The sequence below is a fragment of the Branchiostoma lanceolatum genome, chromosome 15, assembly GCF_035083965.1.
Source record: "Branchiostoma lanceolatum isolate klBraLanc5 chromosome 15, klBraLanc5.hap2, whole genome shotgun sequence".
NCBI classification, from domain to species: Eukaryota; Metazoa; Chordata; class Leptocardii; order Amphioxiformes; family Branchiostomatidae; genus Branchiostoma; species Branchiostoma lanceolatum.
The window spans coordinates 12,196,630-12,208,190 of record NC_089736.1 but is presented as its reverse complement, the minus strand read 5'-3'; the positions used below and the strand labels follow the sequence as shown (position 1 = coordinate 12,208,190).

Sequence of the window (11,561 nt, the reverse complement as noted above, 5' to 3'; positions counted from 1 at the left end):
AAACAATGGCATTAGATGTCAATTTCATGAAGATTACAGCAACTAGAATATTTCCAGTTTTCAAGCCTCATAAAATGCTCTGGGGGCCTTTAAAATGTTTGAATTTCTTCAGTACATTGATATAAAAGTATTTTCCCTTACATATATAGATAACAATCAAGTAGTTCAATTCTCAAGTACATGAAAATAACTATGAGTATGCATGTCAGGTTTAAAATTGCCTAATTTGATATTGTAATTGCTTGTCTGTGGGATAGAAGTTTCCGAGCAAACACAAATATTATCCACCATGGCTCAACTGTTACTATACCTATAAGTCTTTGAAACTTCTCTTTCCAACAACCTGTGGATATAGTTTAAAATGTTGCTGAGGATTTTTGAATTTCTTGAAAGTCTTCTTTGCTGTTGTTTTTCTAACTAAACAGAATCCAAAGCACTGGTTAGAAGTTTTGCTAGATAGGACACTTTGCAACCCTAAGGATTTTTGAATTTCTTGAAAGGGTGTCGAAGCATGACCAGTCCAAGGTAGTACAGCCTTCTCTGTATCATTGCTCTCTTCTCCCATTTCTTCTCGTTCACGTCGTAAACCTCCACCGACGTTTTACCGAACCCGTCGCATGTCCCCCCAACCACGTAGATCTGGTCTTCCAACACAGTCACACCCGAGAAACCCCTCGGGGTGGGCATAGATGGCAGCGTGGTCCACGTATTATCCGCGATGTCGTAACACTCTGAGCTCTCGGCAAACCCCCACGCCACTTCAGGGTGGTAGGTCGTTCCCCCGAAACTGTACAGTTTGTTCCCATGGCAAACTATGCTGTGGCCGAAGCGTGGCGTCCCCATTGGTTTTAGCGTGGCGACTTCTTTCGTTGCTGGATCGAAGCGTATAAGGTCGTCGCACGCTGTGCTGCCAGCTTCCTCTACAAAAATCCCGCCCGCGATGTAGAGCTTCCCTCCGTGGGACTCGGCCGAGTGCAGGAATTGTTTGTGAGGTAGCTCGAACGCGTCCACCCAACGGTTGGTTCTGATGAGGTAGCACTCCACAATGGTGACATCAGAAGATCCTGACGCGTAGAGCTTGTCCCCAACAGATGTTAGCTTCATACCTGTAGGAAATATACAGAAGAAAGTACAAAGGTTTACCGAGAGATGTCTCTATAGCTCAACTGGTAGCAGCCTCACAGTTGAGCTCCTGGTTCCAATTAGTTGGTAACTGGGGGGACTCACTTCAATCCTAGGAAGGGCATCTCGGTTGAGGCTGCACCCATCTTTCGGAAGGAACGTAAAATGTGGGTCCCGTGTTCTAGGAGGTGCCTCAAGCATGTTAAAGGGGAAGGGCTAGCAAACCCCCCTCACCGTAAAAAGATACCCTCTTACTGAAACAAGAAAACTTGCTGCCCTATGTGCCACTAGGCACTACATGGGTCTAGACGACAAAGGTTTACAGTTCAAATTTCACATGTATATACCATACAATGCGGATAGCATAAAGAAAACTTTGTGCATTGCACTGTACTTCCTCCGCAAACTGCTAGGTGGCACACCTGCACCGCAAGGCAAACTGTCCTTTAATACCTGAGTGTTTGTGGTTTAACTTCCTCAGCTTGAGCCATTCCTCCTGACGAGGGTCGTACCGCATAAACCAGTTCACGTCGTCGTGTATCTCCGATTGACTCGCCAAGAAGCGCTTAGGAAAACCCACCACATACAGAAAGTCGCCCACCTAGAAAAACAAAAGAACATTGGTAGCCCAGCGGCATGGATAGAAAAGTTAGCTGAATGGTGCAGATTTGTCTAAAAGCACCAAATTTAGCACAAATGTTCCATTACCAGGGCACAGGATCCCAAAATACACATTTTTGGTCTGAAAATGGCCAAAAATTCCATAAAATTGATTCTGGCCAGACTCTGAGATGCCGTCATACATACATGTGTATTCTTGTTTCAATTACATTCAAGTACATGTGTGCCAAATTTGGTGCTTTTAGACTAATTTGCATAATTTTTCAGCTATGCCGCTGGACTAGGAATCCAAGAACCAAGATATTAGATTTTTTGTGGCCTTCGCAAGACACCACTATGATACAGTACTAATAGACTGTGACCCTGTTTAGTGTCAAGTGTGACCTTGTTAGTACATATTTAGATCTATGTGTTTTCTTGGAAGTGGTTCCAGTTGTACCAAACCTTTAACTGGATTTGCCTTTGCAGTTGAGTCATAATTGGATCTCAGCCAGTCTGGTCCTTGTAATTATAGTAAACTGGCTTCCCTGTGTACTATGGATAAAGGGTATTTAAAATTGAATAAGAAGTCTTGTATGTCGATGTTTTTTATAGCCTGGATGCCAGGCTGCTTCTAGGGCCTTCATAGGCTAGCTTCTGGGCTCCATGTTAGACTCGGAGCTGTGGTAACGTATGATAATGTTTTCCTGGGGGCATGTTGGCCGTGGAGCTGGCTTTGTTGTAGGCCCAGGAAACGGTCTGGTATCCAGGCTTATGTTCTTAACACTCACTGTGATGGCTTCCTATAAGAAATTGGAAATACACGTGTATCAATATGATTTTTACATCTATGACAGTAAGAATTAGACTATTAAAGACAACCAAAGCAATATAAGGGCCCAAAATGAAAAATATTATGAAATCTTTATGGTAGTGACATTTACTAACAATACTTGGCACATTTGCGTAATAACTTCATACTTTTAACATTTTAAAACCGCGCAAAAATTTGCCGTACAATGATTCCCTTAGTTTCGCGAGCCTACAAAAACCCCAGCGACGATTCTCAGTGAGTTCTCACATCACAACAACGTCGTATTTTTGCATGATACACGTCGCTATACATTGTGGTAGTGTTGTTTGAACTAATCATGTAGAGAAATGACTAAATAAATTGACTATCAAAATCCGACTTTGGGCCCTAATATTGCTTGGGTTTCCTTTAAACGAAACATTTTACAAACCCACCACCGCACAGGCAACAGCTGCCTTCCCAAAGTTCCTGGGAGTGGTCCCGACCGGTTCCCAACGATGTCTGCGTTTCCACGGCGTACGGCACATCCGTATGGCCAGGGATGAGTCCTGGTTTGAGTCTATCATACCAGAAACTAACGTCATGTACGGAGACACCCTTGCCGTACTGTTAACCTTGTCAGAGACACTTTGCTCGTACTTCCTCGAATGCCAAGCTCTTGCGTCTGTCACCAGTTTTGAGAACTCACGATTTTCGAACTCCTTGCTTAATGGTACGATCTCCTCTTCTATGTCTACCACACTGATCAAACCAAACCGGATTTTCTTCATAATTTTTCCCACATACTTTGCCCTCTGCTCAAAATCGTGCCTGAACCAGCGAACTATTGCATCAAATATATCCAACTCGGCGCAAACGAAGGTATAGTCACTACCAAGAAGCGTCAAAACTTGTTTAGGAGAAAGGTAGAGGAAGCTCAGTGATTCTGTCGCTATGACAAAGTTTTTAGCCAAAAATTCCATGGCTATTAACTCCAGACTTGTCAGGCCGTGGTTTCCTGCGGTTACAAGTGTTTCTGCACAACTTAAGGCGTCCATGGTCTCTTCCAAGTAGCCGGAACATTTCTCCAGTGCTTTGGGGATCTGTAGATACGTGGAGGCCGACAAAATACTCTGAAGGGTCTCCTCCGTTAGCGTTATGTTGGACGTGTACATGAAGTCGAACAGAGTCTCAAACGTGTCCGAATTCAACCCTTGGAGTTCCACGACTGTTTCTGCCGATTCCTTCAAAGGATGAGTGAACATGGAGTTGAAGTAGTCGCTATTGGCCATGATGACGCATTTGTGTGCCCTAAAGTCGGTGCCCTGGACGCGCAACGTGAGATCGCACTGAGAGTCGTCCCGACGGAACCTCTTCAAGGAAGGGACCGCCTTCCCCATGTCTTCGGGGTCTGAGTCGCGCTCCTTCCGCTTCAAGCACTGCGACAAGCCGGTGGTTTCGCCTTGCACGGAGATCCGACCGGCTGGTTTGCCTATTTGTGTTGACATGAGTCAAGCCGTGGTGATATGGTGGTGCGTACCACGAGTCCTGCCAAGATCAGGATGTAAAGTTAAATGGTAAACATCGTTTCCCGGCCAACTGACTTTTACAAGTAGCTCTACTGGCATTACGTATTGTTGGGCATCTGCCATATCATACTACGCATCAATATAGTTATTTGATAGCTACAAATGTACGGCGACCTTTGCTGTTATTTCGGACTTATATCTAGTCGCAAGCTTTCATAATATTGAGCAATATTGGTAGAGACAATAGCGTTTAATAGATTTTTGACATCGTGGTCGTTAGCTTTGAACAGTGTTGGCTAGAAATGATATATGTTGGCGTTCTGTTTTCCAAGCTAAAGCAAAGCGAACATCGCGAAGTTGACCGTAACTGTAAAGGATGTGGTAAATGTTAACTACGCCACTATCTGCGATTCCACGCCAAAGCAATCATCTGACACGTCTAAATATAAAGTTGTTTTGGTTTTTGTTTTCTCCGAGGGTCTAAGCATTGGGGCACCTCCAAAACATTTTTGTGGATCACGTTCTAATTTATACTTCGTGCATCATGATATTGCAGCAAAAAATGCAGACTAAGTAATAAAAGTTTCATCCCTGGTAAAAATAAGTAATTTTTGAGAGGGGGGGCGAAAAGGGGTCCCTTCGCGATTTCGGAAGTTTTGTTAGAATTCGCGCCTGTTGTGAAACCTCACAGCACAAAATATCGTCCCAAATCGCTGCAAAAACATCGTCACGATGTTGTTATGATGTTCCGGTTCGGTTTCATGTCACTCTTACCGAGATTTCGTCATCAACCGGAAAATGTCGTCTGCACAACTGGACGCCATCTTGGATCGGGCATGCTGGGAAATGTTGCAAAAGCGCCCCCTATCGTTCAGGTAAATAAGTTCGTCCTCCAATGAGAAATCGACAGCTGGTCGCTACAAGGAGGTTGTATAGACCTCCTTGATCGCTACTAGCTCTAAATTTTTACGAGTTTTGGTTGAGCAAGGTTGTTCCTCGAAAATACTACAGTTCTCCTGATTTATTCACCTCGTCCTAAGTAAGATGACGTGTCTCTAATGAAGCTATGTAGGTCACTTTGTAACCTGAAACCTGTTCAGCAAGTTGTGAACAGGTGACTTCACATGCTATTCAAACAGAGATTAACAGCAACAGCAGTAAGACGCCATATCGCACCAAACACCGATACAACGATGGCGTACAGGCTAGCACACATCCTAACCATGGTTTCCAGTTTAATATTTCATCTGAGCGTCTTTAGGTGGCTAGCAGCACCTGTAGTGAAGAAACTATCTCCTACTTTTAGGAAATTGTCTCCAAAGAAACAAGTCGTCATAACAAACAGGTGAGAACGTTTTGACCACGCTGTATGATCAGCAGTTCTTTGCATAGTAAAGCCTACCCTGGGAACCTGGGACTGTTTATCGGGCCTTTTAGCTGGTTCCTTTTAGCCGGTTCCTTCTAGCCAATTCCTTCGGCGGCCCAGAGCTCCAAGCCCGCCGATACCTTCCCTGGGCGCCAGACTAGTACCGGGTCGCTAGCGATTTCCTACGGTGGCCAGAGAACAGTCTGCCCGCCCGGTCTTAATCAACGCTCCGGGGAGTTAAGCCCGTGGGAGTGAACCGCGCCCCTTTTAGATAGGGCCGGTCAACTCCCCGGCTAGAACTCCCCCGGTGCGCTAATTACGGTTCGGCGGGCTGGGGTCTCTGTGCCACCGGGAGGAACTGACTGCAAGGTACCGGCTAAAGAGAACCGGCTAAAAGGCCCGATAAACAGTCTGGAACCCAGGGTAGCCGATACCGTAACTAGCGCACCGGGGGAGTTCTAGCCCGAGAGTTGACCCTACGCGGTCCACTCCCCCGGGCTACAACTCCCCGGAGCGTTGATTAAGATCGGGCGGGCTTACTGTCTTGGGCCGCCGAAGGAAATCGTTAGCAGCGGCCCTGTCCTAGTCTGGGCTCCCAGGGTAAGTGAAACCTGTTTTCCGCTTCTTGTAAATTCTGTGAAAACTAGTACTAGTAGTACAGTATATGGAAATCCCAGTCCACAAACTAGAGTTAAGTATTTGTGCTACATGTACTTCAGGTTTGCTACGTTAGTTTAGCGATTACGGGGACTTTTTATGAATATGAATTGGTATTGAATTTTTCTTTTTATTTAAGTTGAATGTGTGATAGTTGTGTGCCAACTTGTTGAAAATAGAGAGAACGCTAGCGACCCCAAAAACACCCCTCCCAATGAAATGGTATGGCTATCCTGCGACGTCACAAAATCAAGATGGCGGCCACCACACATGCCAACGGATCCAACAAAGGTTTTGCTACGCAAACCTGTAATGAAGTCGTTCTCCCTTTGCAGTGCAATGGCCGTGGTGCACAGTGTGATTGTTGGAGGCATGTCTGTTTACATATGCATGTACCCGGGGGAGGTTCTACCGACTGTGCTACGGTACGCTTTTGTTTTCTTTGTTTCATTTGCATATTCTCCAAGCAGAGGTTTGGGTCGAGTGGGGTAGGGAGAGAAACGTTAAAAATCCCGGGCACTCCTACCCCACTGGACCGAAACCTCTGCTTGGAGAATGACATTTGCATGCTTTCAAACGTTCGCCTACATAAATTTTACACAAAAAGTGTGGAAACTTGACTTCGGTTTTCGGTCGATGATATCTCTATTGTCACTTTATTAATTTCATTGTATCGTATGTCATTGAAGTTTATCTATTATCCTTTTAATACTATGGTACCCACGGTGCTAAGATCGTACATACATGGTTCGTGTACTTTAATATTGTTGGGGGTGGGGGGGGGGGGGTGATACGCGATTTTTTTACACGGGCCAAGGTTCTCTAATGCCGGCTTAGGGACTTTTGCCGCCGAGGGAATATGTTCTCCAGATCGTCCCTCAGGCAACATAACTCCCTTGGCGACATAACTCCCTTGGCGGCAAAAGTCCCTAAGCCGGCATTAGAGAACCTTGGCCCGTGTAAAAAAAAAACGCGTATCAGCCCCCACCAACACACACACAATATAATAAGGCATAACCGTACCCCTCTGAAGAATACAACATGCGAATTCTGTGACCATTTATATGTTGAAAATGAAACCCACTTTTTACTCGATTGTTCTTTATATAAAGATGAGCGCCAATCGCTGTTTAAGGTGGTTTAAGACAATAGAATTTGACAAGAAATGTACAAAAATGTCAAAGCAGGACACTTATATATACCTGATGTCATGTAAGAACGAACATATAATAGACAAAGTATGTAGTCATGTTTCCAAATGTTTCAAAAAGAGAGCCTAGGTGATCAACATTAGTTTTGCAATAGTCGACAGTTTGTCTGTCTTTTAGATTGTCAATGTCAGAATGTAGCAGCTTATCAATTCATGTTTTGCATTATGCTTCTTATAGACCACGTGTGGTCATTTGTGTATTTAGCCCATCTGGGAAGGAATATGCAACAAAGACTATCATTATTATTATAATATAAACGCCACCGCTCCAGGAAGTCTGCGAAGGAGGCTATGCTTGGCCTAAGTTTTTCTATCCCCAAATTGTTCCTACACTTTGGACGATTCATCTATCGTGAGGCACACAGCGTGCATACTCGTTGGGTACACGCTGGCAGGTATGTTTTTCGAATTCATTCTCTCGGTGCACCCACCCTCCTCGCGTAGGGGCCCTGCTCTTTAGCCCCGGTAGACACGGTTCTGGCGCCGTCGCCACCAAAACAGCTTCAGCCAATCAGAGGGTTTGCTGAACTTCATCTAGAGCAAAAGCGCAAAGGACGCTGGGAAGCTATCAACCAATCAGGTTACGTCTCACATAGTTACTTTAGGTTCAGAACAAATTAACCACCAAATTGTGCCAAATAAGGATAGCTCATTGATTATTCACGAGCAACTGTCAGTAACGTCGCCAGAACTGTGTCTACCGGGGCTAAAGAGCAGGGCCCCTACGCGAGCGAGCTAACAAATCGAGCGATAAGGGCTCTGCTTTCAGGAGGGTGCTCCAGGAAGTCTGCGAAGGAGCCTATGCTTGGCCTAAGTTTTTCTATCCATCCCAACTTGTTCCTACAGGTACGATTCATCTATCGTGAGGCACACATTGTGCATACTCGTTGGGTACACAATGGCAGGTATGTCTTTCGAATTCCTTCTCGCGGTGCACCCAAAAATGCAGCTAGGAATATTCCACGGGACCTAGAGACAAATGTAACTTTCATTGAATATATGAATAGTAGATTACAACCGTGGCATGTTCTCAGTTCAGTCTTCGAGATCGAGAGAATAGAAGCATCTTCCAAGGTAGCACGACTCCCGTATCTTTTCTTAGGTTTGAGAGTACGACCATAACACTAGCAGCCATTACAGCCACCATATAAATGTAAGGGGTGTGGTAGCTGGTATTTCGGGCTTCAAATTTGCATTTTCGGCCGAAGTACGGCCGACGTCCTGTCGATTACACGAGCTTCGGGCGATTTTTAGAAATAAAAATTGATCCAAATATTGGCCTTTTACCAGGTTAGTCGATTCTGACTTCGTCCATGTCCAAGAGGTGGTACCATCTCATGAGGGTTTTTATAGTTTTTAGCGTTACACGGACGTCACCCGAGATTTTCATTGGACGCTCGGGTGATTTTGAAATTCGGCGAGCTTTGGGCGATCTACAAATTCAGCCGACGCTGGCATGAATTGTGACGCCGGCTTTACAACAGTTCGTTAGCAAAGCAAGCTGCTGGTATGATGCTCACTGTTTTCTCTCCAGATCTGCTGGTAATGGCGACCCACCCCGCTCAGTATGACCTCATGATATTGGTTCATCATCTGATGGCCGTGTTTGGAGGACTGGCCGGTACAGTAAGTGGAAATTTCTCCAAATTTTACAAATCTTTATTATTTGATTCCTTTTTTGCCTTCGCCATAGGCAGAAGGGTATATTTTTGGTCGGGAATTGTGGACTGATGGCGTTGGCGATATAACTCTCGATGCCATGGACGGATGTTTATGATTTTTGGTAGGTAAAGTTTCTGTTGGGGAGACGAAGGTCAAGTTCGAAGATGGGTCCTCTGGGGGTTTCTTTCGTGCTGCAGTGGACCTTTCGTGTTTGCCGGTTTGTTTGTTGGTGGGATAACCTGAGAGGCGTTTGATGGATCATGTTACAATTTGGTGGGTTTCATTTGTGGGTAGCTTTGCAAAGATCAATGGATTACCTCGAAGTCATAGCCATACTACCGGGGTTCCTACACTCCCTAAGGTAGCGAGTTCCTACCTAAGGTAGCGAGTGTTTGAGTCCGGTAGTAAAAGGATGGCACCCAGGCTATGAATTCGAGGCAATCCATTGATATGGCACCCAGGCTAGCCTGACTAAATCGCGCTCGACGGATACCACCCCCAACTACTACTGCACTAGTAACCTCCGCCCGAGAGCTTGTGTAAAGCCCCCGTCACAAATAAGAAATTCAGCTCGGCCGACGTGTTGGCGAGCTTCAAATGTGCATTTTCAGCCGAAGTACGGCCGACGTCCTGTCGATTACGCGGGCTTCAGGCGATTTTTACAAATAAAAGTTCATCTAAATATTGGCCTTTTATCAGGTTAGTCGATTCTGACTTCGTCCATGTCCAAGAGATGGTACCATCTCATGTGGGATTTTTAGTTTTTAGTGTTCGACGGACGTACCCTAGATTTTCATTGGAAAATACGGTCGACGCTCGGGCGATTTTGAAATTCGGCGAGCTTCGGGCGATCTACAAAGTCGGCCGACGCTCGAATGAATTGTGACGCCGGCTTAAACACAGGCTAGCACCCAGGCTATCGAATTCAGTCGTCCATTTCAAAGTGTCTTTAATTTTTTTTCCAGGTGGATCCCATGCTGCCATATTTCTGCAACCTCGTTTGTCTGCAAGAACTCTCAACTCCTTTCGTGAACATGAGGTTAGTACATGTATATGATAAGGAACTTTCTGGCGCAAGGTTTCTCCAGATTTTTTCAAAGCATCTCGAGAAGTAATGAAAAAATCTTGAAATGCTTTGAAACCATCTTGGAAAAAACTTGAGACCTTTTCAAAGATCTCGAGATCGTCTCATAAAATCTCAAGATTATCTCATGAAATCTCAAGATTATCTCATGAAATCTCAAAATTGTCTCATAAAATCTCAAGATTGTTTCATAAAATCTTAATATTCATCACAAAATCTTGAGATTTTCAGAATAAATCTTGAGATTTTTCATTTTCAACGAAGAGTGAAGACCCCCGCTGGGGGTCATTATGATCCGATGTGTATCAGAGAAGTGTTTCACAAAATATTGGATAGGTTCCTTTAAGCTGTAAACGGTCAGACGCATTGGTCCAAAGTGCTCTGCTCATCCCAATAATAATCTGCTCGCTGTTTATAATATTTCATAGATAGAAAGGATAACTTCATTTAATTTTCTTCTCTTGGCCCGCAGGATAATCTTGTACGAACTGGGACTGAAGAATTCTCGTCTTTACAAGCTGAACGGAGTGCTCATGTTGGTGGTCTTCTTCACCTGCCGTCTCGCTACTATTCCTCTTTGGTTCCAGCTGTCTTCACACATGGCAACGGGGGAGTTGTACACAGTCAGCATACCTCTGCTGGTCACTATCTTCGGCTGCATACCCGTCGTCTCTGTGTTTAACCTCTACTGGTTCAGCAAGATGTGTAAAGGTGCCTACCGTGTGGTGAGCCGTGGTTAAAGGAAACCCAAACAATATTAGGGCCAGAAAGTCGGATTTTGAAAGTCAATTTATTTAGTCATTTCTTTACATGACTAGTTCAAACAACACTATCACAATGTATAGCGACATCCATCATGCAAAAATAAGACGTTGTTGTGATGTGAGAACTCACTGAAAATCGTCGATTGAGTTTTTGTAGGCTCGCAAAACTAATGGGATCATCGTAAGGCACGATTTTGCACGGTTTTAAAATTCTCAAAGTATGAAGTTGATACGCAAATGTGCTAAACAATATTGGTGAATGTCACTCACCATGAAGATTTAATTTTTTTCCCATTTTTTTGGCCCCAATATTGCTTCGGTTGCGTTTTTCTACGACGCTTTTAGTTGTTTCTTGCCAAAAATGTCAATTTCCACGGTTGCATTCACATGTTTGCAATAGAAAAGATGGTCGTTACAAAATAATGGTGCTGCATTGTTTGATGAATTATACATAATGTGATGATAATCAAATAAAGATTGAAAAAGACATTTGATCACAGTCATAGTTACCCTTCATTTGTTATTGTTTTACATGGGCGCGCTCGTAATGAAGCTATAGAAAATGTACCAATGTTATTCATTTTATGTTGAGGACATTTACCCTAGATCATGTAAAAAAATTGCCAACAGTTTCACTACATACAATCTCTTTTTATAGCAATTACAAACTGCACTTAGCTACACCCCCAGAAAGGCACTTTCCATCTGAAAGCGCACGACCGCATCAGCTACAATGTCAGGTTGTGCATGTCCAACCTCGCGCGCGGCTGCCGA

The 11,561-nt window shown here is 44.3% G+C and overlaps 2 protein-coding genes across 3 annotated transcripts; one reads left to right on the top strand and one right to left on the bottom strand.

The window, feature by feature from the left end:
- Positions 1–350: 350 nt before the first annotated feature.
- On the bottom strand, positions 351–4,070 carry LOC136449327 (kelch-like protein 13). Its single transcript, XM_066449325.1, has 3 exons — positions 2,971–4,070; positions 1,576–1,723; positions 351–1,106 (listed from the first exon to the last, which is right to left on the bottom strand). Exons 1-3 carry the CDS (start codon positions 4,021–4,023, stop codon positions 475–477), a joined length of 1,833 nt encoding a protein of 610 aa, XP_066305422.1. The 5' UTR covers positions 4,024–4,070; the 3' UTR covers positions 351–474.
- A 674-nt stretch (positions 4,071–4,744) lies between these two features.
- On the top strand, positions 4,745–11,276 carry LOC136420776 (TLC domain-containing protein 4-A-like). 2 transcript variants are annotated; one of them, XM_066407878.1, is made up of 6 exons: positions 4,754–5,389; positions 6,403–6,492; positions 8,124–8,182; positions 8,812–8,903; positions 9,905–9,978; positions 10,496–11,276. In XM_066407878.1, exons 1-6 carry the CDS (start codon positions 5,169–5,171, stop codon positions 10,761–10,763), a joined length of 804 nt encoding a protein of 267 aa, XP_066263975.1. In that variant the 5' UTR covers positions 4,754–5,168; the 3' UTR covers positions 10,764–11,276. The 2 variants fall into 2 exon arrangements, with proteins under 2 accessions (XP_066263976.1, XP_066263975.1); XM_066407879.1 differs by lacking the exon at positions 6,403–6,492 and having other exon boundaries at positions 4,745–5,389.
- Positions 11,277–11,561: the final 285 nt, after the last annotated feature.

Coding starts and splice junctions, on each gene's coding strand:
- LOC136449327 (XM_066449325.1), bottom strand. CDS start 4,023: ATGTCAACACAAATAGGCAAACCAGCCGGTCGGATCTCCGTGCAAGGC. Junction 1,724..2,970: donor CAGCTGTTGCCTGTGCGGTG/GTGGGTTTGTAA, acceptor TTGTTTTTCTAG/GTGGGCGACTTTCTGTATGT. Junction 1,107..1,575: donor GTTAAACCACAAACACTCAG/GTATTAAAGGAC, acceptor TATTTCCTACAG/GTATGAAGCTAACATCTGTT.
- LOC136420776 (XM_066407878.1), top strand. CDS start 5,169: ATGCTATTCAAACAGAGATTAACAGCAACAGCAGTAAGACGCCATATC. Junction 6,493..8,123: donor GTTCTACCGACTGTGCTACG/GTACGCTTTTGT, acceptor TTGTTCCTACAG/GTACGATTCATCTATCGTGA. Junction 8,904..9,904: donor TTGGAGGACTGGCCGGTACA/GTAAGTGGAAAT, acceptor TTTTTTTTCCAG/GTGGATCCCATGCTGCCATA.